Source organism: Aythya fuligula, chromosome 3 (assembly GCF_009819795.1).
Source record: "Aythya fuligula isolate bAytFul2 chromosome 3, bAytFul2.pri, whole genome shotgun sequence".
Taxonomy (NCBI): Eukaryota; Metazoa; Chordata; class Aves; order Anseriformes; family Anatidae; genus Aythya; species Aythya fuligula.
The window spans coordinates 19139343-19166489 of NC_045561.1; the positions used below are offsets into that span (position 1 = coordinate 19139343).

The window sequence follows — 27147 nt, forward strand, 5'->3', positions numbered from 1 at the left end:
AGCATCAGAGAAAGCAAGCGCTTCCAAAAGCTAAGGAGCACAGTAGCACCTAACACTCTTGTCCTGAGTTCCCCTCTGGAGGCACCTGCCTCTCTCTACTGTCTACTTAAACAAATTTTAAGACAATGGGCCTCCTTGCCCTGGAACCAAAGCTTTGGGGTAAGCATGCCAGAGGAACACACTACATGGCAGAAATAACACTCTCCTGCTTCATCAGCAAATACACACTGATGAGTGAATGATAAATTGCAGGATTGTCCTTCTTATATTGTTTCTTGTTCCTCTAGTAGCTTCCATACGTAAAGATCTCAAACCCTCACTTTGTACTATGTGTTCGTACTGTGAACAAACATTGGACTGGACTATCACTTGCTTAACACAGAAAAGCGGTGGATTTGCAATTTCTATCTAAGAAAAAAACATGGACTCCCCGATAGGCAACTCACAAAAATTTCTTACTCAACTAATGCAAGCCAGGCACTTATAAAACAGCTTCCGTGAGAATTCTCCATACTGGAAAAATACGCTAATCCAAGATACAGGTGTCTGAAAGAGAACATGCTGATGACTGAGATGTCCTCCTGTACATACCTCACTGGACTCCAAACAGGTTTTAGGACATTCCAAATAAAAGAATAGGCAGATTTTCTCTAAGTAGTACTTTTTATAGCTTCAAATTTGTACAAATCAAGATGTATCTTCCTAAACGTTATGAAAAGCACCTTTCTCATTTCTGAACTATCCCTGTGATCAAATATTACTTCTGGTGGATTGCTATCAGCCAGTACAATTTTGCCAACCATAACAATAACCAATTCTTTTTCACTTTCCTTCCCAGATAGTTTAAAGACTTACCATGACGAAAGGTAAAACCTAATTGACATCTGCTTATATATCTAGAAAAATTAATTTTATTTCTGAATGCAATGCATGAAATTCTGCTCTCAGCTCAATGGTACTTACTGACCTCTCAGTTCAGTGGGGATTACATTGATCATTGATTTCCAGGAAGTTATCTTAAATTTACACTCAAGTTACTGAAAGGAAGATCTAATCCAGAAACTTCAACGACTGTTTCTATTTGTCTGGCAGTAAATATTCTGATGCTATACTGACCAAGATCACTGTAACAAACATTTTTTATCAATACATGCTTAGCAGGTTTTAAAATATTCATAGGATATATACATTATTCTCATCTGGCACTGGCAGGTTAGACTTTAAAAATTTCATGGAATCAGTTAATAGTTCCACACTCATGTAAATGGAAATATGTGAAAATTATTTACAACATTTTTCCTTTAATCAATAGCACCCCAAGCCTACTAAACATTACAATAAGATAATTTATTACCAGATACAACAGATTTTTATGTCAGCTTTTGCTAATTTTTTTTTAATCATTCCTAACATCCTGATAGTTTACTAAATATTTATCATACATTAAATATAATATGCAATTTGCTACATATTGTGAAATCATCAGCTTGTATTAATAACTCTACTGTCTTTAAAAATGGATAAGATGATTTACATTACTGCCATCAGGTTTGTGTGCACATAAACACACATACATGCATACATTTTATTCCTACAGATATTTTATGCTTTGGTGAAACAAAAAAGATATGCATTCACTATGTAAAATTTGATAAGAACATGGGTATACACATATATTTCACCAGAGTAAGAGATACAGAAATTTCTACCGTCAAGTTGTACTTTAAAAAGTCAAAGTCAAAGGCCCCTGGTTAGCTGGGCCAGGAATTAAGTGTAGTTCTGCAACAAACTGTCAGTATAAGCAGTTTTATAAGAAACATATTGAAGCCTTGACAGAAATACTGCTTATATCCAATGACAATCATTCAGTCTTAAGCAGCTGAGTTGAACATCCTTTTACAGATGGCAGCCCTCCACAATGATACCAAAACCAGAGACCTTTATCAACAATGAAAGTTTTTTTTTTTGTCAACAATGAAAGTAATTACAAGGTTTGTTGAATATTAGAGACATATCAACATGTATTCTCTAGCAGTATTAATACAAAGGGAACACGACATTTTAAGAAAAATCATTTTCTCCTTGGAGACACAGAGCTTGTAATGGAACCACAGAACATGGTGGTTTTCATTTGTTTGTTTTGTTTGTTTGTTTTAAGCTAGGGAACAAGATACAGCATCATAGCTGAAGAGCAAAGTAGATTGGTAATCTTAAAATATTTGAATTTCATAAACACAGTATATAAATATTTTTCTTATTCTTAAATTCCTTTTGCAACATCTGCCTTCCATACTAACTTCAGGCATTTTTACAGTTGGGTTTTGCAGAGGGTAGTACATCATGCTTGTGCACAAATGTTATCCAAGTTGCATACAGCAGCTAGCTTCTACATATATGTTCCAGAAGGACTGTTTTCTCATGAGGGGGAGTGGAGGGGCAGGTGCCAATCTATTATCTTTAGTGATCAGTGATAGGGAATGGAGTCAAGTTGCAAGAGGGAACATTCAGGCTGGATATCAGGAAAAGGTTCTTCACTGAGAGGTTGTTTGCCTACTGGAACAGGCTCCCCAGGGACATAGTCATGGCACCATGCCTATTGGAGTTTAAGGTGCATTTGGACTATGCTCTTAGTCATATGGTCTGAATTTTTGCATAGACCTGTGTGGAGTCAGGAGTTGGACACAATGATCATTGGGGATTCCTTCCAACTCGGGCTATTCAATGATTCTATGATTCTATGACTGTATAGGAATGCATGCTTTGTGTAGGCCGTCTGTCCTATACCTAACTCTCAAAAAATAAAATTTTAAAATTCTACATCTACTGCTTTGCAAAAAAATAATAATTTTTACATATACTAACAAGTGATGCCTTTTAAAGTGATGCCTTTCTGTGTTCCTTCTACCTAAGAAAGAAACAACACTATGTGAACTATCTGACCAGAGCTAAATAATCCATACAATATGAATGAAATAGTCATAGAAGACAAGTTTAATATTATACTCACTTTTGGTAATATACAAGTACAATCCAGGAACTGAATCTCAACAAAGATTTTCAAATGTAGGTAACACATCTTCAGTGCGTAAAGACAAAGTTCACAACTTACTTTTATTAGGTAATTACTTAAAGGTAATATGCTTATAGAAATATTTACATGTTTTGAGCTTAAATGGGTTTATCAAATAAAGTTCTGTTGTGAATCATTTGTTCAGCTTCAAAGAAAATTGTTTGCCATTTGTGGAAACACATTTTCTTTCAGGGTGTTTTCTCAAAATATATAGCTATCCATTTAGAGGAAGGACTAAAACCAAGTTGTGTCACAAGCGCTTTGCTGCAACAATTGCTTATGAGCATCAGGTTAAATTTACAGTCCCAAATACAGACGTTATATCAGTGTAAAACAGTAACAACCCAAGGCACTTTGGTGTGAAGGCAGTGAAGGTAAGATAGTAATGAAGCCAGTCAGTCAGGATTTTAGTTTTGTATCATCAACCCCATGGCAACCCTTTCCGTGCTCAGAATGTCTTGCTTTCTTATCCAACAAGACATAACAGGAAAAAATCTCTTTAGTAAATACTAAATTTCTCTAAAACCTGCTACAATGGGGTCAACAGTAACCGATTTTAAAAAAGCAAAGATTTTTTTTTTTTCTGAAACAACTTTTCTTACAAAAAAAAAGGTAGGCTATTAGATATTCTACAGCAGTGTATGAGAAAACTAATAGTTGTTTCTTTAAAAAAAAAAAAAAAAGTTGAAAATTATGTATTTTGTGTATGTAGTAACAGTAAACTCAAGTTTTGTCATCTATTTTTGCTCACATGCTCTATCATGCAAAATCTTACCCTAACAACTGAAGTGACTATACTAATACACTGACACCTCTTTGTTAAATCAAGGGACTATTGAACAAATGATGTGGAGTGAGTATGCAAAACATAGAACTATTAACAAGGAAAGTGATAGATGGGACTGGCAATGATAAACTCAATTTCAGACCAGTAGATCACCACTTTGAATTAACAAAGATAAGTGGAAAAGTTCTGTTCAGCTGTGGTATAGTTTAAGTATTCTTTAAACATAGATAAGACAACAGTCATATACTATTAACTTCAACTTATTTTCTCTGATATCACTGAAATCAGAATCAAGTCCCTGAATATAAAGGAATGCCACTTAAAAGGCTGTACTTAGGTGTATCTTAAGCTAGCCATATATGAACACATATGCACAGAGGGATGTTATTAAAAAAAAAAAAAAAAAAAGATACTATTTCCCCAAATATGTATTTAAATATTCACGCTTATGAAATACTAAGATAACAGATGATCACTTAGGAGTTACTATTAGAAACTATTGTTCAGAAAGGAAATACATTATTTCTATTTAACTGGGAAAGCAAGATAACCAAATAAGTTATGCACAACAGCAGCTGAACTATTGTTTCTACTTTTTGCTAAATGGAGTTAAATAAGAGTGGACTGCTTACTGTCCTCTGCTGTAGTCATTGAAGTCCAGTCACTATAAGCATTACCATAACCATTGGAGGCAACCACTCTCATCTCATACTCAGTGTACGGCTGAAGATCTCTGACACTGTGTTGTAAGGAAGCAGTTGGGCTGGAAAGCAACCTGCGAAGAAAAGTAGCGTGACTTACAGCTTTAAACATCCCACCACCAAAAGCAAGACTAAAACATGACAAGACTTGCAAACAAATATTTTGCCACCCTAAAATTTGCCACCCTAAAGGTGAGCCATATTTGAGATAATAGGACTTTTCTTCCTCAGCAGCTCACGGTGGCCTTGCAGTGGTCTGCGTACTCTAGAATGTCACCAGCAGAATGCCTCCGCCGCATCTGGAGTCGGTAGCTGGGTGCGCCTGGGGCGTTGTTGCGAACTGGTGTAGACCAGACAACCTGAAGACTGGTCGGAGTGGCAGATGAAAGCCTTGGAGGCATAACACCATCTGGAGCTGTCGAAAAGCATGGATGAATTAGAGCAGAGAAAACCATGGACAACATATGCTGGGTGGAAACAAAACGCTCCATATACTGGAAAAACTGTTCCTCAGGATCAACAGCAATGTTAACATGGTCCATTTAGTTTAATATTTTCACTACTAAACTATGATATTTCTTTATATTCTTCTTTCCAAAGCAGTTACATGAATATCATTTTGCTAAAAGCAAACATCCAAACACCAAAAGGAATTCATAAGCAACATATTCTCTACCACCTGTTCATATATTATCTGCTTCTCCTTGTGCCCAGTTCTGCCACCCCTAGAACTTAAAGATATGCTCACAGAAATTGTACTCAGCAAGACTAACAATGATCAGATCTTATATCATTCAAGTACCTTCATACTCTTATAAATTTATAAAAATTCAAAAAGAAAACAGAAGAAATTTTAATAAAAAAAAAAAGTTTTCAGGTAGAAATCAAAATAGATTCACTGAAGTCTCAGTCTACAATTTTGTTAAGGAAATCAGTTTATATGAAGTTGCAGATTTATATCTTGTAGTTTATATGAACTGCAGATCAAAATATGTCACTAGTAATGCTATGAATGACCTTTAACTGCTGCAAATTTCCCTGTATGCAGTAAAAAGAACTATGCCAACTTGCACCCCGGAGTTTAAGGCTTTGCATGTTTTTCTTTAAAAAGAAAACAATCTGTTGGAGAAACTTTCTGTACATAAACACATCTGGAACTTTTATATACAGTGCATGTCTGTAGCTCTGTAGCTCTTTTCCAACAAGTTAAAACACTGGAAAGTCACTGCCTTTGTCATTTAAACTTGTGTAATAGTTTTGCGTTTCATAGTCCAGTAGTTACAATTTGCATTTTTCTTTAGTCATTCCAACAGAAATTCTTGTTGCCGCTATTTCTTGTTTCTCTCTATTATAAAAACAGTCTCACAGATCTGTAATTTAAGGTGTAGTTGTAAGCCTCAAGGCGAAAGTTGTAAGATGAATGAACGGTATTTTACAGTAAGTTTTATGATCTTCATTTACTACCCAAATATGAGGTGGTTACTATGAGGGAAGTTACAGCCTGTGAAACGCTGGAAACACTGCCCATATCCTTCTCTCCCTAGAACAGGTGAAAGAATATCATCAACTCTGAAAAAATGTCACCAGTCATATACCACATTTTTGAATTTATACTGACATAGGCATACTATGTGTGTGAACTATGTAATATGCGAACTAGCACCTAAAAGGTTGACTTTGATTATGCATATTTATGACTGGGGAACTTCAAAATTCTTCAGCTCCAGCTCCAAATTGTACAGGAAGGTACAAGACATGGCTTGCTGCAATCTGTAAATTGATTTCCTTTCCCTTAAGTTTAAGGTCCTCCAGTTCACATAAGATAAAAAGTTCCCTTTTTCTCTGTTACCATGAAAAAGGTGAAATAAAATTATGGGGCTTTAGCCAGCCTGGCCACATTTGGATACTCCCTCCTGTTATTGCTATATAGACCTAGGCAATGAGACTGGTGAATTCCAAATAAACTTGAAACCTTACTGTTTCTAAATCCAGGAGATGTCTGAATCTAAAGTAATTCATGGCCTGCAAATCCCTTGTAAATACATTCAAGGCCAATCAAGAGCCTGAGAGCACCTCAACTCTGAAGGAAAAAAAATGGCCGATTTAACATGAACAGCCACTGACATCCCTCCAGCTGAGCCATCAAAACCAAACATCTGCACACCAAATGCCTCTCTATGTGAATTAAATTACACTCAGAGTAAAATGGAGAACATATATTTACCTCACTTAACATTGCTCTGTTTAGCAGCAACATAACTAATGTTGAAGTTGAGTTGTGCAATGCAGGATTTACAGGATATAAAGTACAGTACTCACAGATAATCATGAATTATTTTGTCATTTCCTGATAAAGTGCTTACTAAAGTTGTTAGCAGGCAAGCTCAGCAACAACAAAGATGGCACAATCAATATAATAACTTTTGTTAGAGGATTTTAAAGTGTTTTCACAAGCTGACACTAAAAGAAAGACTCAATATCCCTTCAAAGCAGGGTACTACCTCATTTAAAACTGAACTGTCTGTAGCTTAATATGCACCTTTTGTTTAAGTGCACACAGACGTTCTACACAGCAGAAAAGCTACATCTAACAATTAATCTAATTAGCTGAGCTGTAATTTGGCCAGTAAGATAAAGTTCACATTGTTATTGAGGAGCCAGTACAAGCAACTCACTGAGGAAGCAAAGCGTTAAATTTATTTCCAGATCTGTAAGAACACATCACTTCACCTTTGTCTTTCATTTCTCAATCTGTTAAATTGAGATAATAATACTTATCCTTCTTTGTAAAGCTCCCCGAGATCCACAAAGTAAAAGCTCTGATTAATCTTTATGTATGTATAGTGGTGGTTATTATAGTGATACAGGAATGTTCATCAAAAAACAAAGATGTAGCTGTCTAAATGTCAATAACAATTCACAGTGCAGATGTTATTTTAATGGTGTAGGTAATCTCAGCTAAATGTTCAAATCTCTTCTACCAACAAAAACCCAACAGAGGGAAGTGTGGGAAATTTAGACAAATCTCTTCTGTGAAAGTCAATTGACCTGTAAAACAGGCCTACCTCACTACTATCAAACAAACACATGTGAATATTTTGCAACTTTATTTCATTGAAAAAATTTTCCATAGGTTGCAGAGAATGTCCTTAATCTGCTCTTCCAAAAGGAATGGGACAGGACTGTACAACAAAGATGTTCTGGAGTCTCTGCTGAGTCATAATGAAAAAGGTGCTTTGTAACACTAATCACATTTTGATCATTAAAACTACAGAGCACTTCTCCAAAGAAAAAGGTAATTCTAAATTGCACACAAAACATCCTTTGACTATTGCAAACAATCCTCCTCACCAAGGTCTTCAGTGTAACATTTCCCTCAGCTTAACCCTTTTTATCCGATCTGTATTCCCAAGAGACTCCTTACTACTCAAGTAATAACTGGCAACCAGCAATAATTCTACTGAAAATTTCTCAACAGAAGAGCCATGTATCTATCAGCTTGATATATTGTCTTTAAGATGCAATGTTGCTCAAAAAGCTCCCCTCAAGCTTTAATATGACCCTCAGGGGGCAACCACTCCACTTGCAACCTACTGAATCAACATCTAGCCCAGTAAATCCTCACTTAGCAGGGCAGAAAGTCACATTTTGTCTATGAAGAGATTAAAAAAGCAGAGTAAGATATTTAATCAGATGTCAGTTTTAATCAAAATATTAATTAATAAACAACCCCACAAAATAATAAAAACTGGACTGTTTCATTCTGAAGATAATATATTGTATTCTAGTCATTCAGTTACATGCAGATGAGTCAGGAAAGACCTGATCTCTGCTCTGCAGCTAATATGCTAAACAGTCTTTGAAAAGTGTTTTAACTTCTTGCTTCAATTTCTTCATCTTAAATAACATATACAGCAGTAGTCAGCTTTGTAAGTATTTATGTTAGGGCAGCAAGCGTTATATTAAATGATTGCACTTAAATGTTTACTTCATGTTAACAGCCTACTTTTCTGAGAAATATTCATTATGCTTACCATAAAACTATACCTGTAACTTAAATTATCTAAAAGCAGAAGACTTTAGGAAGGATTGTTAAAAGTGAACTATTAGGACAATAAACTATCTACTTCTAAAAAATGTCAGCACTATTAATTTTTAATAAGATGAAGAAAAGTCAGAAGAGCTCGTTTTGATATCCATCAGTGTGGTGTCATCTCACTGCAACTTTGGTAACGTGACACAACATTTAACAATGATCAGACATATATTGGCCATTCTGTATCCACAATATCTTCAGACGGGCATCTAGAAGATTTTGGAAGTATGCAAATGTAACTCTACAATTCCCTACATCTGCATGTAAGAAATATTTAGGAGAGCTGATGCATCTTATCTAAATATTTTTCATACACGTGTATGCAAATGATAACAGAACGTATTTAACTACAAAGGAATGAAAATAAACTCTCTGCAGTTTGTACCATAACAGCAGGGAACAGTTTCAGTCAGACTGCCTTTAGATGAATGCCTTGCTCAGTCATGGCTACTCTCCCTCTTTTCCAGGTTCAATTCACAAACACCATTTCTTTGTCTCATTGCATTGGTTGTTTAGATACTCCTGATTCATTTTCTATTTTGGGTGCCCATACTGAGATCATCTCATTACAGCACTTTTTATGGCAATATGTTCTGCACGTTGACATTTGTTTCTCCTGATTTTCTCAGGTATGCCTGTTATCCAGTTGTTTGTGCAGTCCGAATAATTCTAGTCATTGCATTCTCCATAATTCTCAACATGGCCGTACGTTTTGTTGTTTTTTGGGGATTTTTTTTTTTCATTTAACTGAAAGGCAGACCATGATGCTGGGCCATATGTCATCACTAGAAGGGCATGCTAGTTATAAACCTTTATCTGTTGGCAAGATTGCTTTTTTTCTGTTTCTTATCTTCACAAGTTCATTGAAGTTTACTCTGGTTTGTTTTTTAACCCTCTTTTTTCCAGCCATCTTTCCTACTCACTATGTATTGAATACACTGAGTAATTTTTATTTTTCATTTAACGCATATATTTCACCAAAATTGTTTTCCACCTACTCAATGACTAATATATGTATACAGTATTCTTGAATTTCATTTTTAATTTTATAATTTCACTGATACATATTTTCAGTTACAGATATTGTTCCATCTAATTATATATCTACCAGGGACAACATAGACCTAGTTTAACTTTCCGTTATATGTCCCATTCAACATAAATCAATACATTTTGGAATATACAGTGTGGAAGGTCCATAGTGGCCTTCTTGCTTGCCCCAATCTGGGGCTCAGAAAGTATGGTAAGCACTCTGGGAAAAAAAAACAACTAAAGAGACATAAAGCTCTAGCTTAAAGTCTCCTTAAACTTCCCAGTTTACACCTGTTTACACCTAATGTTCTTGAAATTTTCCTTTCGGAAGCATGACATAAACAGAGTACAAAAATATCTTGTTCTCTCTTCATGATCTATCCTGTGTTATAGATCTGCTTTAATAGTAATTTCATTCTGAGAAGAGGTCACTTTGTATACTTGTTTGCTTTTAGCATTAATGTTACTTATACTAGTTAGGCATAATAACACTCAGAAAATTGAAAATAATTAGTTTGAAAATCTAAAATTTATCTTTATCTGGATTGAGTATGCAAACTTTAACTGCAATTTTTCCTCCATTTGCAGTTCTAAGCTGCAAAGTACAATTTTAGCAAGGCCTGAAAAATCAACTTACACTTTACTCCATGGCCTGCAGATGTGAACTTTAAGACAATGCTCTTATGAAATCCCAGAACGGGCTTACTTATTCCTGATTAATACTGCTGTAAAGAAAAACAAAATCAGACCTCACCCTCCTTTTCATGAGCTTTCCCCCCCATCTACAGCCTCAGTATTTCTAATCGAGATATGGGTCTCAAGTAAAAACTTGTGTAAGAGATGCCTTTCCTAAGTGCTATATTTTACTGAAATCAACATTATAAAAATGTTTTACAGACTTGTATCCTTTACTTTTATTTAAGAGGTAACCTGCCTTTTTTTCTCTCATGCTTGACAAAGTTTATCCACACTATTCAGCATGAACTTTGCTAAACTCTAAAAACTACAGAAGAATGCCAATAAGCAATTAGCTGAATGATTAATGGTTATAATACCTGTAATAAAGACATTGGACAGAATTTATAACTGCCCAGTAAAGCTAATTATTCATCAGATTATTTAAAAGGATGCCTAGCCAATAACTGTCATATCACAAAATTAATTAAAAAAAAAAAAAAAAAAAAAAAAAAAAGACCATGAGGAAAAAACATAAGAATTGATGTTGCAAAATCAGGCAGAAATCATAATTAAACAACTACTATAGGTCATTTGTTACCTGAAAAGTGAAATACCTCTGTAGTTAACTTTGAGAAATTATCAGATCTGCCACTTATCCTTACTTGAGGGAACAGATGTGGCAAGAGGGGAGGGAACAAGATTCTGTCCACCTTCATGTAATATCTTCAGCTTCCTACATGAAGCCACTTTAGAAATTGATATTGTTCTTTTTGGAGAGAATTTCACATCATCTTCAAAGTCTTGCAGCTTATCTTACAAGTGATATCTGCTGGCAGAGAGTTAGGCAAGTACACTAACTTTCACATTGGTGGAAACGCTGGCACTTCTCACCTCTGGTGGTAGTCTCACAGAGTACTGGCAATGAGACCCTTAGCTAAACTGAAGTTTCCTTCTTAACATTGATGGTGTAATTGCAAAGAACTGAAGGCTGCTGACTTATAAGCATTTTCCTTCATATTTGAAATGAACCAGATCTTAGGTAGCTACAATTTCTATAAATAAGATGATGTCACAACCAGAGCAATAACCACAGATAATTATTCAGGAGGACTTCACCCTTTCCATCAATGGTCATTTGAAGTGCATTTCAAGAATCAGAGATGAAAATCTAGCACATGAATCAAAGGAACTCATCAGATGGGAGGAATGTGCATCAAGAATGCCATTGCTAGCCAGTCAAGGGAAGGGATTGTCTTGGTCTACTCTGCACTGGTGAGGCCTCACCTTGAGTACTGCATGCAGTTTTGGGCACCACAGTATAAGAAAAATATAAAACTGTTAGAGTGTCTAAAGGAGGGCAACAAAGATGGTGAAGGGCCTAGAGGGGAAGACGTATGAGGAGCAGCTGAGGTCCCTTGGTTTGTTCAACCCAGAGCAGAGAAGGCTGAGGGGACTGCAGCTCCCTCACAGGGAGTGGAGGGGCAGGCGCTGAGCTCTGCTTTCTGGGGACAGTGACAGGACTCGAGGGAATGGCATGGAGCTGGGACAGGGGAGGGTCAGGCTGAGTGTTAGGGAAAGATTCTGCACCCAGAAGTGGCTGGGCACTGGGAGAGGCTTCCGAGGGTGGAGGTCAAGGAGTTCAAGAAGCATTTGGATAATGCTCTCAGACACATGGTCTGATTATTCATTTATTTATTTATTTATTGGTGTTTTTTTTGGAGACCCAGGAGTTGGACTTGATGATCCTTGTGGGTCTCTTCCAACTTGGATATTCTGTGATTCTGTAATTAGGAAACCCACCCTTCAATGTTCATGATTGGTTATGACTTAATAACTTTTCATACTGAACTGTAAGATGGCAGAGGAATATAATTATTCCCAGTAGATAGTACTGTTGATTAGCCCTCTAATTTGAGACAGCAGCAAGAGGATGAGCTTATATTGAGACACAAAAATTCACATTCCTGGAACAAACATGATATTTCCAAGATTTCAGCAGCTGAACTGGGTGAGAAAAATCTGTCTAGTACATGGTGAAGGCCAGCTAACAGTAGCAACAATATTATTTTGAGCATGGCTACTCCCCCTGTTGACATGTGGTGAAAAGTATGGGTAAGCTACTTATATCAAAGAAACACAAAGGAAATAAATAGTGCATTTGAGAATAATCATTTTCTCTAATGGTAAAGAGTGTGAAACGAGCTCTGAGATGACAGATGAGAGACAACTCTTAGTCCTATGTTGCCATTGTGGCTGGTTGCAAGGAGAGTAATTTAGGATGCAGATAAAGGAGCTGGTAGAGTCTAGAACAATTTTCTTTTGTAAGTTAATTAGCTCTAAAAACATGCAAGTCCCCAAAGAAATTAAATAAAGTACATGAAGTTACTGTTGGTTGAGAAAAGGCCAGGGAATGAAGTCTAAACCTATGTAGTTTAAAGAATGGAAGAGAGCAAGGTGATAGACATATAGTAATAGTCAACTTCACCAAAAATAAAAAGTAAAGAAAGAGAATCTCTGAGTCCTGGTTAAAAAGGACATATGGTAATGAGATCAAACTGCTGCAAGAAAGATTTCAAACTGGAAATTCTCCATCAGATAAAACAAACATCTTTCCTCAAACAATGCATATAGTTTTGAGGACAGGAGATGAACAAAATGATTTCCTCATGAACTCTTCTTTGGCCCAATAATTTAATGATGGGATCTAACATCACAGAAGATGAAGAAGGAACAAAGAAAAAAGAAAGGGTAGACACCTTTTCTGAAGTGCCCAGTTGAGGCCTGCTGAAAATTAATTTCTGATATACTGTATCTTTTATTCAGTGTAAGAAAAGGGATGACATAAGGTATTCAAAACCAGAAAGCAGCACTCCACACAAGTGGAAGTGGTTTCTGCAAATGATTGTTGCTATTTCAAACAGAATTTCTAGGTTGGAAGAGACCTCAAGATCATCGAGTCCAACCTCTGACCTAACGCTAGCAGTCCCCACTAAACCATATCCCCAAGCTCTACATCTAAACGTCTTTTGAAGACTTCCAGGGATGGTGACTCTACCACTTCCCTGGGCAGCCTGTTCCAATGCCTCACAACCCTTTCAGTAAAAAAATTCTTCCTAATATCCAACCTAAAACTCCCCTGGCTCAACTTAAGCCCATTCCCCCTCGTCCTGTCACCAGGCACGTGGGAGAATAGACCAACCCCCACCTCGCTACAGCCTCCCTTGAGGTACCCATAGAGAGCGATAAGGTCGCCCCTGAGCCTCCTCTTCTCCAGGTTGAACAAGCCCAGCTCCCTCAGCCGCTCCTCATAGGACTTGTTCTCCAGGCCCCTCACCAGCTTCGTTGCCCTTCTCTGCACCCGCTCAAGCACCTCGATGTCCTTCTTGTAGCAAGGGGCCCAAAACTGAACACAGTGCTCGAGGTGCGGCCTCACCAGAGCCGAGTACAGGGGGATGATCACCTCCCTAGCCCTGCTGGTCACACTGTTCCTGATACAAGCCAGGATGCCGTTGGCCTTCTTGGCCACCTGAGCACACTGCTGGCTCATATTCAGCCGACTATCCACCATCACTCCCAGGTCCTTCTCTGCCTGGCAGCTTTCCAACCATTCCTCTCCCAGCCTGTAGCTCTGCTTGGGGTTATTGCGCCCCAGGTGCAGGACCCAGCACTTGGCCTTGTTAAACTTCATGCAGTTGACCTCAGCCCATCGGTACAGCCTATCCAGATCCTCCTGCAGAGCCTTCCTACCCTCAAGCAGATCAACACACGCGCATAGCTTGGTGTCATCTGCGAACTTACTGAGGGTGCACTCGATGCCCTCGTCCAGATCATCGATGAAGATATTAAAGAGGACCAGCCCCAGCACCGAGCCCTGGGGGACGCCACTAGTGACTGGCCTCCAACTGGACTTGGCTCCATTCACCACGACTCTTTGGGCCCGGCTATCCAGCCAGTTTCTAACCCAATGAAGTGTGCGCCAGTCCAAGCCAAGAGCAGCCAGTTTCTTGAGGAGAATGCTGTGGGAGACGGTGTCAAAAGCCTTGCTGAAGTCAAGGTAGACCACATCCACAGCCTTTCCCTCATCCACCCAGCATGTCACTTTGTCATAGAAGGAGATCAGGTTCGTCAAGCAGGATCTGCCTTTCATAAACCCATGCTGACTAGGCCTGATCGCCTGCTTGCCCTGCAAGTGCTGCGTGATGACTCTCAGGAGGATCTGCTCCATGAGCTTCCCTGGCACTGAGGTCAAACTGACAGGCCTGTAGTTTCCCGGGTCTGCCCTCTGGCCCTTCTTGTAGATGGGCGTCACATTTGCTAGCCGCCAGTCAACTGGGACCTCCCCCGATCGCCAGGACTGCTGATAAAAATATCTCCACTCAATTTGGCAAGAGAAATTAAGAAAATATAGCAACCTAAATGAATGCTAAAAATAAATAAATAAATAAAAATTAGATAATGGAAAAGTTAGAAATGTTCTAGGTAAGTGAGTCTTCTGGTTCAAATGCTGGCAGTGTGTGTGTATACCCACAGTATGAATGTGCCAGTGTACCACCACTCACAGAATTATCTGCCATGCTACTGATGTGCATTTTAACAAACACCAGTTGATATATCCTTAAATTTACAGACTGGAGAACAATGCAATTTTGCAAATAATTTGGATCCTCAATAATATTACCTGTATTTATTTTTCATCTGTAAATTTATCTGCAATATGTAGAAGATGATATGGAATACTGACATTTCTGATGGAGTCCAAGCTCGCTAGTGTCCATAAATAGAAAACCAATCTGACAAAGTGACAGATTAGCTGGTGTAAGGGATCCACTATGTACACTGGGTGGCGCAGTCTTATTATATCTCAAATGTCCCATGTACCAGTAAGATCCAGGTCACTGGACTACCTTTGGGACATGACTCAAATGAAGCTGTAACAGACAGTTTTACCCTCAAATCCTCTCCCATTTGAAGAAAGAGAAGAAAAAGAGTTTTCCCCAAAGTTCCTGGATTACTATCCAGGCAACACAAAGCTGGATTTGGTTCACAACTACTAATTAACTTCTATATGTGATACATGGTAATCACAAATCACAAAATCACAACCAAAACAAATCACAATGATTGTCAATGTCCTATTAAACAGAAAATCAGACACAGGTGTTAAGAAGGAAGTGTTTCTTTCCACCTACAGTCACACTGTTCCTATCCCTCTAATCTCTTCCACAGAAAGTATGAGGAGAAAGTCTGACTCTCCAGCATGCCCAGAGGAATCTCTCTGCTATGGCTCTCCCAAAACAGTACTTCCCCTCTAGCTGTCACCTCTGCAACAGAAAAACAGGCATTTACACTGCCACATTTCCAGTAGCATCTACATGTTTAGTTGAATGTTGTTTTGAATCAAATACTGTATAGTACTATGATTTATAAATAGAAAGAACATTTTGAAAAAGCACTGTTGAATAATAAAATGAAATCTTAGTTATGAATGAGGAAAAACAATCATTTTACTTTTAATTAAAAACAGATATAACACTACCGTGTATAGCAATAAGTAGACCATTCTTCACAGCAGAGTCACTTTTCAAAAGATCAGATGATTTTGTCATTACTAGGAGTTGTTACTTTGCTTGGGTTATCTAAAGACCAATGTACCACTTCCTTGGGTTGGTACACAGTTGGATATCTCAGCTGAGGTTCACAGAATCACAGAATGGACGAGGTTGGCAGGAATCTCTGAGGATCATAGAGTCCAAACCCCCTGCCAAGCAGGATCACCTAGAGCACATTGTGCAGGATGGCATCCAGGCAGGTTTTGAATATCTCCAGAGAAAGAGACTCCACAACCTCTCTGGGCAAGCTGTCCACACGCTTTGTCACCCACACAGTAAAGTGCCCCCTCATATTGAGCCAGAACCTCCTGTGCTTCAGTTTGCATCCTTTGCCTGTCACTGGGCAAATGTTGTGCCACCACAAACACATCATGTTACAGCTTTGGCTTAGTTTCTAGCCTCCTGACAGTACTGATATAAAATAGTACCAAAGCTACAAACATAGCTGGTCTCATCATGTTTCAGATTTCGTTTTATGTTCATGGTATAATGTTCCCACAGTCACTGTTCATACATCTTTGTTTTCTGCAAGGAGCTTGCAGAGTTTCTGGAAGTTTTTCTATATTCTAACTTTCTTAATCTTCTTAAATATATCTTTATGAAATATATGTATATGACATATGAGAAAAGCAGATAGTTCTTGGATATTATGTTCATATATCAGAAAGCACCACAGGAGTACACTAGGGAATATGTTGTCAAAGAAACCATGGAATTTTAGCTTTTCATTTCCAATTTTCCCTAAGGTGTAGGTGCTTATCACAACAATATCAAAGTGTCTTCTATGTCAATGCACTGAAATAAATATATTCCCACTGAAATTCATGGAGGAAATTCAGAAATTGGGAATGTACAAAATCTCATAAACTTCACAAACTCTAATTTTATGGACACTCCTTTCTTTGGGCAGAAGAAAGTTTTGCTCACTTAAAGACACTGGAAGTCATACCCTTAAAATATTGAGGACATAATTATTTGAAAATTTACCTTCACACTTCTATTGAGCATCTTCTAAAATTTTGTTCCTTGTAAGTCTTTTTCAGTAGCAACCACACTCTCATAAATGAAATAATAAAAAAAGACATTTATTATTTGCTTCAGTCTTCAAGCTATTAAAAAGTATATTATCTTTTCCTGTTCACCTGAGTTGGACTTGGCTGAAAACAAATATATCAAACCAACAAAACTTATTAAGTGGAAACTATGACTTGTGTGTGTTATCACAACCTGCTTTACAATTCACTGTAAGGCATTCAAAGCATATAGCCTTTGAAGTAGCCTACTCTAGTTTCCTTCTGCAAAGCACAGCATATGTCAGGTTCAGACAAAATACCAAAAATGACTGTATATTTTATTAAAAGCCTATTTTTTTCCTCTCTCTTTCTTTTTAACAAAAGTCTAATTTAGTTGTTGTTCCCTTAGGTACAAAGTACACAGTTCATAATTCATTTGATATAAAATGTCAGTTTAGATTTTTGTGCTTCTTTGATAAATGAGAAAAAAACATGTACATTTCGATTTCCTTCTACGAGGTTTTGCTAGCAGAAGACCCCCTCCCATTGTGCTGCTCAAAGACCTTTGTGTTAAATTAAACATCAAGATTCAGAAACTGTAGGGAATGATATTTCCAAGACACACAGTACAAATATATGAGACTGGGAAAAAAGGTAATGATTTTTCCTACCACTAAAGTGATCTCTCCCAAAGAGTATCTTTGATCCTTGAATTAGTTCTCAGTTATAATTTAATATATCAAAACTGTCAGCAGCTTTCCTTACATTTAGACACAAAGTGATATAGTCAGCTCCACAAAGAGCAAAATACAACATTGAGGAGCTTGCTTCACTCCCAACATGTGCTTGTGCTTCTAAAGCCCATCAGTATTAATGGGAAAAATGCATGCACATCAAAGGAAATAGCAGAGAATTAATTTAATTGTATCTGTCATCATTAAGGGTATAGAGTGTTTCTCCTGATATAACCAAATCCTGCCATTGATCAACACACAAAACTCTCAGGGGACTAATCTGCACAGTGGCAAAGAGCAGAACCAGGAATTTAGTTCTGGAAATAAAACTACTATAATTAGGAAAATAACAACAAAACACTGTATATTATTCTCTTTTGTAACATACGAGGCCAAGTTGAACAAATCCAAACTATCACATATACAGAGTAAACAAGAATTGTTATCACTCCTCAAAATTGCCAACTGCAATGCTATGGCTGTCACTTCATGTTACAGTCTAGTTCAGCAGCTGCAGTATCAATGAATTATGCTGTATTATAAAAAAAAAAAAAAAAAAAAAAAAAAAAAAAGAAGCAACAGGATCACATTCTCATGCTCATGCTGAGTATCAACACCAATGAACCCAGATCCACAATTGCCCAGAACCCACAAGCAGCTCCCTCAACCCCTTTGCTGCCAACATGCATACTGCCTCACCCCAACCACAGAAGTGGCTTTACCCCTGGGTTATTGTAGTGCCTGCTCTGTCTTCTCCCTCAATAAATAAGGTATCTCTTTTTTGCTCAGTAGCAGACTTTCAGCAGGAGAGATGGGCCATATTCTGCCTTCCTTGCTCATGAACCCAGTATGAACCCAGTGCTCATGAACCTAGTATGCTGCCCAGGAAAGTGGGAGAAGGGAAGAGAAGGGAATGTCAGTCACTTAGGATAAACAATCTAGATCTTTTTTTTTTTTTTTGTGGCCAATGCTCTAAACAATGATAAGCTACAACAGAATACGAAAGGTGACACCTCTGTTCCACCTGACTATGGCAGAAATCCCTACCTGTTTTTATGGATTGGTCCCCCACTAAAAACAGCATTTCAATTGACAGAAATATGTTATCTACTGAAGCAAAATATTTAATTTTTAAAGTGAATGGAAAGCAATTCAGACAAGCTTATTCACACACAGAAATAATCCATGCAAAATATAGCGTTGACTTATCTGATGAATAAGGTAAAAGGATTACAATCTTTTATACTCAACCCATCCACACAGGGATGTTCATACCTCATTGTTAAATAGCTGCTCATCAGTTAATGTCCTGTTCTAGATATTTATAACAAATAAACCATTAATATGAATTAACTCTTGGCTTCAGCTAGTGCTGAAGAACACATAAATCTACCAAAATCAGTGGAACTGTGTCAATATACAACAATGAATGATCTGTTCCAGGTATTTTTTTTACTGAGAAGACCTTGGCTACTGTTTACTTGTTCAAAATTAAGTAGCCTAATTGATAAACAGTCTTAGTAATACCGTCACATTTCATTCAAACCCAAGCCAGGTTGCCTACATTTTTTTGCCTTATATGCCATGAGAAATGTCACAGCATTTACTCCAATCTGTACATACATCACCATATACTGAGGTAAAGGAAAACCTTGACAAAATCTATTCTCTACAAAACAGTCTTTCTTTTGACAAAAAGTTAAGAGGAAGGGAACACTTCTCCTCCTTTGTTCATTTTTAAAACACAGACTGAAAGGACTACATTTTCATCACAGGAGATTTACAGCTGCTTAATTCAGGTTACAATCACTGGGAACATCCTGTTCAATTTTTTGGACAGCACTATCAATTTCTTAGGAACAACCATTTCAAATACAGTTCTTAGTATGTAAGAGCAATCACCACTTCAGTGAAAGAAAAAATAGAGAAAAGAGACGTATTCTTTCTTTATATAATGTCATCGTTTCACTCAATCAATTTCTTTTCTTTCTACATGCTCTGTAAGAACTGTTTAGATAATCCCAAATCAGTCAACCTGAATTCACTTGTTTTCTGTGTACACAGTGGGCACATTCAACTTTGGTGACACCTTTCTTGCAGAAGCAATCCCAGTCTAAGCTGGGGAACAAGATCAGAGGCTGCCAAACTTTCAGGTTTTGGAAAGACTTGGACTGAGACCTCCACAAGGAGGTTAATTACCTGCTTAGAGATGATCTGTGGGCTATTTCAAACTGTTGCACAGTTCTCACTTTCTCATCTGGCAGTCCCCAAGAAAGCAAAAGCATCCATGTCCTGGGCAACTAAAAACGCAACGTTGATATTCATGCCCTGTTTTATGCAGCTCCAGAAGACAGAAAGCAAAGAGCTGACAAAAACAGCTCTCCTATGTCCAGAACATGGGAACAGGACATGCTGGAATAGCATAGCTGGAACTACGGGGGATCTTCCAAACCCCAAAAGGACTAGATGCAAGGGAAAAGGGAAGAAGGCAATCAGAACAACAACAAACGACATAGTTGGAATGTCTTTGCCTTTTGCCAATCTTCAGCTTTAGGAGTAGGGACTTGGTAAGGGTACAATTTAAAGCAACCCGGAGGTGGTCCTTCATGATGTGTGGAGTTAGGCTGAGCCACAGTTGGCTGTGGTTTAGCAAAATGAGCAGGAAAGTGGGCACCTCTGTGCCTCCCATTGAAGACACACCCTTTCAGTAATGAAACTTCCCCTCTCTTCTCTTGCCACCAACCGAAAACCAACCACCCAAAACCAAGAATAAGCACAGTATAAACTCACTAAAAGATGTCCTGAACAGACTGGGAGAGGGGAATAAAAGAAGAAAGTAGAACTAATGAAAACAACAACAGATCAATAATACAGAGTTTGGAGAAGAATTATAGTTTCATTAGAACAACTCATTTTTCTACACAAGCACTTTTGCAATCCTACACTATGAAATCATCTTCCTGGACCAGAGAAACTAGAACAGACAATTTACACAGCTTGCCACTGACACTCTTTAATTAGCTAAAGACATCTCTTCCCCCTTCCCTACTCTATCTAGCTCTCTCCTTAGGCTACCTCTAGAAAAGATATGGCCACAATTTTTTTTCATTCATAACTTTCTGCTTTCCTCCCCCCCCCAAACTGTATTCAACAATTTTGTGTAAAACATTTCCTATTTCTCATTAAAATCACAGATTATATTATCATGAAGGTACAGAAACATAATGCATATGTTTGAGAATTTTCATTTTTTTAGATATCTATTTTTTTAATGAATGCAATAGAATACTGCAAGAATTTATTTATTTTTAAGTCCTAAGCTACACTTCCATTATCTTTTCCATTTATCAATTGCTTTTCCTACTCTACCTTCACAAAACAAAAAACAAACAAACAAACAAACAAAAAAGATAGAAGAGAAGGAAAGAGATGAAAAATTGAAAAGAAACCAAAGATACAGAATAAAAATAATTCTGTTGGATTTTATTCTATGCCTATGGGGAAGGTGGAGGGGAAAACAGATTAAAGCAGAGTAGTGAGAAAACAACATTTTTTTTAGAAACACCTGAAATCTAGGAAATTTTCTCAAAACCAGTTTTGTGGTGTGACTCTATATATGTGATCTTGAGTATCACAGAAAAATAAACTTATCTCACAAGGAAAATTTTAGCATACTCAGCTTTGTTTTTTCTTCCTAAATAATTCTGGCCTCACAAGAATCAGTTTGCTTTGTTTACTGAATATTCATTCATCTAAGGAGGCCTGTTTACTCCAATGGTTAACTAGCATGAGTGAATGTTTGCAGGTGTGAAAATAAGTTGTACTATGTGGTCTTATTTGTTTGCATAATTAGATCAATGATCCTATGATGTGGTTCAATATCCAGTCTCAGAGGTGCTGTTACCTAAACTAACAGTGTCTGAAATTCTTTGCCTGCAGGACACCATGTTCTGTAGATGGTGAACAAACATCAACAGCTATAAATTCACAGGCTCGCTTTTTGCTTCTGAAAACTAGCTTGAGATTATGGGCAGAGGCATACAGCATCCTGTGTACAAACAAGGGACCAGCAAAGGACAGGTACTTATGAGTCCAAGGCAAAATCTGACATCTTTCACAGCTAGACATTACTGTGTTGTGCAAATCACAAGCCAAGCATATAAACCAGCATTATACTCCATAAATTATGGCAGAGATTAAAAAGACACTTCACTGCTTAAGCATGTCTCTGTCTCTCTCTCTCTTTTTTTTTTTTTTTTTTTCCCCAGAGTATCTCCACTTTTACATATTACTTAAGGAGCAGGAACATATATCAACATTTTAAAGCCATTCTCTTCACAGATAAGGCTGCACCAGGTTTATGGCTGGTAATGCTCAACAAAAAGACAACTCTCTGCAATAAGATATAGAATTACCACTCACAACAAGTTTCATACTTATTTCTGTTGTCTGGTACTCCATCCCTTTTCTGTGCTTTCTTTCTCATTGGTGATGACTTAGCCTCCATTTTCCTACTTCTCATCAGATTAGCAGCCTGCATCTCTCTGCGTTCTCTGCTCGTCCCTACTTCTCAACAAAGCTACCTCTTCTTCATTTCTGCATGTTGGATTTCTCTTTTTCTTCCATATTATTATTATTTTTTTCCCTGTGGTCAGGGGCAGGGAAAATGTGGAGTTAATGAGAGTATAAGATCTTACCAGCAGTGACTGCAACTTTCCTTCCTGTTAGCTTACCATAACTTACTAGAAAGTATTTCCAAATTTGTGGGGTCCTACATAAGAAACAACACTTATTAAGAAGAAAAACGTATAACCAAGTGATCTGTACAGAACATTTTCTCCCATATTTTTGCAGTTTTACATCCCCTGTATCATTTCTATTCATTTACCTAATTAAATAAATTTTAAAGCGATTTGTTCTCCAGATCTTTTACTACCTGGCATCCTCAAATTAATTTGAAGCCTTGGCTAGTACATTATTTTTTACAGCTTCTACCAAAGCAATTTAGGACAAGATAAATAGAACAAATTTATTCTATTTGGAAAAAATATAAAACTCAAAAAAATTTACTTCTACCTTTGTGGTATGAAATTTGTCACTAATCATTTTAAACTATGCCCTTTTATGCTTCTTCCATCTCTTTTAGCTTTCTATGCAGTTCTTTGATGTAACAAAGACAGTTTCAGACAAGATTTCAGTTCATCTGGAAAAAAAAAAGCTTTAAGTCTTGAGGCAAAAAGCAGTGTATTTAAAATTTATATACTCCATAATGCCTTTGTTCTGAACTTGAACATCCTGAAAAACTTCTCCGCTTTCTTTTGCCTTCCGACTCTGAAGATCATTTGTTCTCATGGCTTCAGCTTCTTATTATGCAACAGTGACTTTAACTGGTGGTTCCAGCATTTAAGTACATGCACAGTCATGGCTGACCCTTCCTGATCAATTGCCAATCCATACAGGTTTGACTGATAAAAGAGCCAATTAGATTTAAGCAAATTAAGGGACATCACCAATGTCAACCACTTATTAAACTGAATGCTGAATTCCATGCATACAAAACACTAATGCACCAAGTCCCATTAAGAGTTGAAATCCTAACCCCATTAGTAACTCCAGACCACTACAGGCCAAGGGTCAAAAGAAAGTTTCATATTTATGGATTAACATTTGGATTCAGTTTTTATTTTTTTTTTAATCTTTCCAAGAACTCTTGAACCTGCACTGCAATATTAGTCAAGAGCATAGATAAAATATATTCCTTCTTTCTAAGATTTTTTTTTTAAGCATTGACTTTAAGCATGGCAAATCAGCTTGATGAGAAATTAAGATATATTCAATCAGGTAAAACCAAAGATTCAGTGTGCATTATATTATGTGCAATACATTTTAAATAAAATTAAAACGTAGGAAAGGCATGTTGGAAGCAAAAATTGTAGAGTAATTGAAAAACAGTTATTTGCAGTAACTTCAAAATGGAACACTCTGTCTTTTCTGTCACTACCTGACAATTAAACAATCTTCCCTCAAGTTCCCTAATGCACTCCACACAAAGTAAATTTTAGGAACAGAATTTTTTATGGTACCCTTAAGAAGAAAATGCTACATTTTTACACTCATTGGAAGGCTGTGATTTTGTATATAATGAGAACTGTTTGATTCTTTGAACAAACATAACTTCTACCAAAGTGAAACCTTGGCCACTGAAGTAAAAAATAGAATTCCTTCTGTTTTCAGTAAGATCCAGATTTCTTTTAATGTGCCAGTGAAGGCTCAACATAAAATTACCATTTTACTCATAATGTACTATGCATTGGAATTGTATAGCATTCAAAGAGTCTTTATAGTAAACAACATTAAAAACTAAACATACATTGTCCTAGATAAATGCATGCGTGCCTGCATGTACGCACATGTACTGTGAGGATATATAGCGTGTGAGAGTCCTTCTCTCATGTGTAGTGCTTCATTTATTATTCATTTCACTACAGATCACAGTCCACTGGACAATACTATGGAAGATTTCTTTAATAACTCTCACTGCTAATTTAATTCTACTTAAACACACATATCCTAGTGAATGCCACATGCTTTTCAGCATGATTTTATGTGTAAATCAGGATAATACGTTTTCAGATCATTAACTAAAGGGAAGCATGAACTAAAACCTATTTAATCAATGAGGTATTGCTTTTAAACTACCACAAGGTCATAAAAAAGATAATTTCAAAGCTATAAGTTTTCTAATTGTAATCAACAACAATCTAATGATGAAAGAAAGTGTATCTTAATGGTTGTCATAAACTTGTGCACATCCTTGTCTATCTTTAAAGATCCTTTACTTTTTCATTTGCTAAAAATTTCACTACCAGAATTTGTTATTTCTTCATGCAAAAATGAATAGTGACACTGGGATTAGATATATCTGTGTCTTAAGTGAACAGTATAACTCATACGTGGTTTTATTATTATATGACAATGTGTATATGTTAATAATACCTATAATTTAACAAACAGACTGGAAAAATACAAAGTGTGATGGGACTTAACCTTTTCATCTTGCTTGACAATGTCATACAAATTCTACTTTTTATTTATACAGTTTTCAGAAGTCTTTCACTTGCTTTGTCCCCAAACCAATCCATTTCATGCAAGCAAACTGTACCAATTATAATCATGTTTTTTGTTGTTGTTGTTGTAATTTGTTTGTTTTTGTAGTTGTCATTTTTTAATTGTATTATTTAGTGGTTGTTGTTGTTTGATTGATTGAGTTTATTTATTTGTACTTTCACACTATATGTATGTCAGTCTACACTATTTGTGCTCATCAGCTGTATCTACATGTTTCTCAAGATCAAGTTTAGCTGGGCTCTCATTTTATGATTTAAAATCATCTTCATTGCTTCCAGTGGCATTTCTTCAGCAAAATCTAGTTCACTTGGATGTCCATGGAAAGAGAACACAAAAGTAACACATATAAATCAGCTGTTAATTTGAGCTTTCATTGTTAAAAAACAAAAACAAACAACAAAAAACAGTATTTAGAGAGTATTTGCTTAATTCTGTTATTTTATTTTATTGTTTGTTTTGTTTTTTAAGATAATATCCAAAGGGGTTTAGAGTATCATTCGTTGTAAACCAGCACGCTGCAATTGACTTTCCTGAGGTCATACCAGACCACAAAATGAAGATGACTCTAAATTCTTAGATCAGATAAGCCTCCCAAAATAGAATCTAACACCATTCACAGAAAAAAAGAAAAGAACAAAATAGGCATATGATGCACTTCTTACTTACTCAATGTTATCTATGCAGCTACCTGTTTTCATTTTCTATTTTTTAAATTGAGCGATGTAATAAATTAGAAGCTGAAAAGAACAATTTTGTCAGTAAGAACTACTAATGCAAACATATTCTTCTAGCTTCCAGTCCTCAGTTGCAATAATAAATAACGTTTTGTTTAACAGAGTATTTGTGTAATTGTTACATGCACAGAAACAGCACTTTTTCATACTTACCTCCTGGAGGCATGACTATTGTTATAGCATCACTTATCAAGCTGCCTTGGCTGTTGGAAGCATTCACTTGTACTGTGTAGTTAGAAAATGGAATCAGTCCTTTAATGGGTACCCATACATTGGATTCGTTGCTGCTGTGTAAGATCCAAGTGCCATTTACAACAGAATAATTACTGTCAGCTGTTAAGAAAAAAGAAAAAAAAAAAAAAGTGAGGGGGAAGAAGAATAAATGTTGGGCTTTGTGTCTTCTACAGTTTGTTCTTTAAGCAAGACTTCTGCTCAAATGAAACTTTGCCATTAATACCAGTAATGCCAAAAAATGGCTAATTTAAAGAATAAGTATTGTTCATCATTTTCTCCTGTTTTTTGCTAACACTTTCCTGTACTCATAAAAGTTGAAAAATAAACAGAGCAACCATACGGTTGCAAAGTTGATTGATATACACACACACACATACATACATACATATATACATATGCGCACACAATACATGCTGCAGACAGCAGCCAGTTTTCAGAAGTTACTCATGTTCGTGGGCAGTTATGTGAGAACTGCAGATGCAAACTTGTCAGGAGCAGTTGAAATGTTAAGGCCAATTCTTATGGCTATGTAAGACTTGTACAGCTTCTTGAATTCACTAGAAAAGGACTTCGGGAGTTTATCAACTAGTATAAGCTAACGCCAGCGTTTACCTAAGAATTACTCCTCTGCAATAAGAAACAGTCCTTCCAGCATTGCCTGCCATCCGCTCAAAAATAGAACAGGGATTTGGGTATGCAGTTTATCTGTTGAAATCATCAGAGGACACCACTACTTGTGCTTTACAACCTTTTCAAGACCACAAATTTAAGATATGCAAATATTCCACCATACAAAAATAACAAAATAAAACTTCCCAAAATACCTGATGAGCAAGACTGGAAAATGAAAAATAGCATGACACATAAACACTTTTTTTTTTTTTTTTTTTTTTTTTTGACTCAATAAAGATTTCACTCATGTATCTGAGAGAAAAGCTGGGCTCATTTAAAGATTATCCAATATTTTGAACATCTAAAGTGCTATATAAATGATTAATATTATTACTACTATCCATCATTCCATGAAGAGCTCTTGTATTGAAGTCAATGGAAATTCTGCATTACAAACAACAGCACAATCACAGACGTCACTGAAACCACAGGTATCACAATGAAATTAAACAGAATATAGCTATTTAAAATATCTTAAATTAAGGCATTATCACAGACAGAAGAATGAATATTCAAGTCTGAGTCCTCTACAAAATCTAAGTAAGATATTATTGTTTAAAAAATGGAAATTCTCCTTTAATTATTTTAAGTGAACTGCATTAGGTTTACTCATTTTTATGCAAGTTTCAAGTGCACTGTTAAAACTGAAATTAAACCTG

General features: G+C 36.6%; 1 protein-coding gene across 1 annotated transcript in view; it reads right to left on the reverse strand.

Moving 5' to 3' along the window:
- The window catches only part of USH2A (usherin), a 396028-nt gene that overhangs the window by 129630 nt on the left and 239251 nt on the right, over nt 1–27147 (reverse strand). The window contains 3 exon segments of the mRNA XM_032183742.1: nt 4490–4632; nt 4823–4973; nt 25736–25915. Of these exon segments, the coding sequence (XP_032039633.1) occupies nt 4490–4632; nt 4823–4973; nt 25736–25915 (474 nt within the window).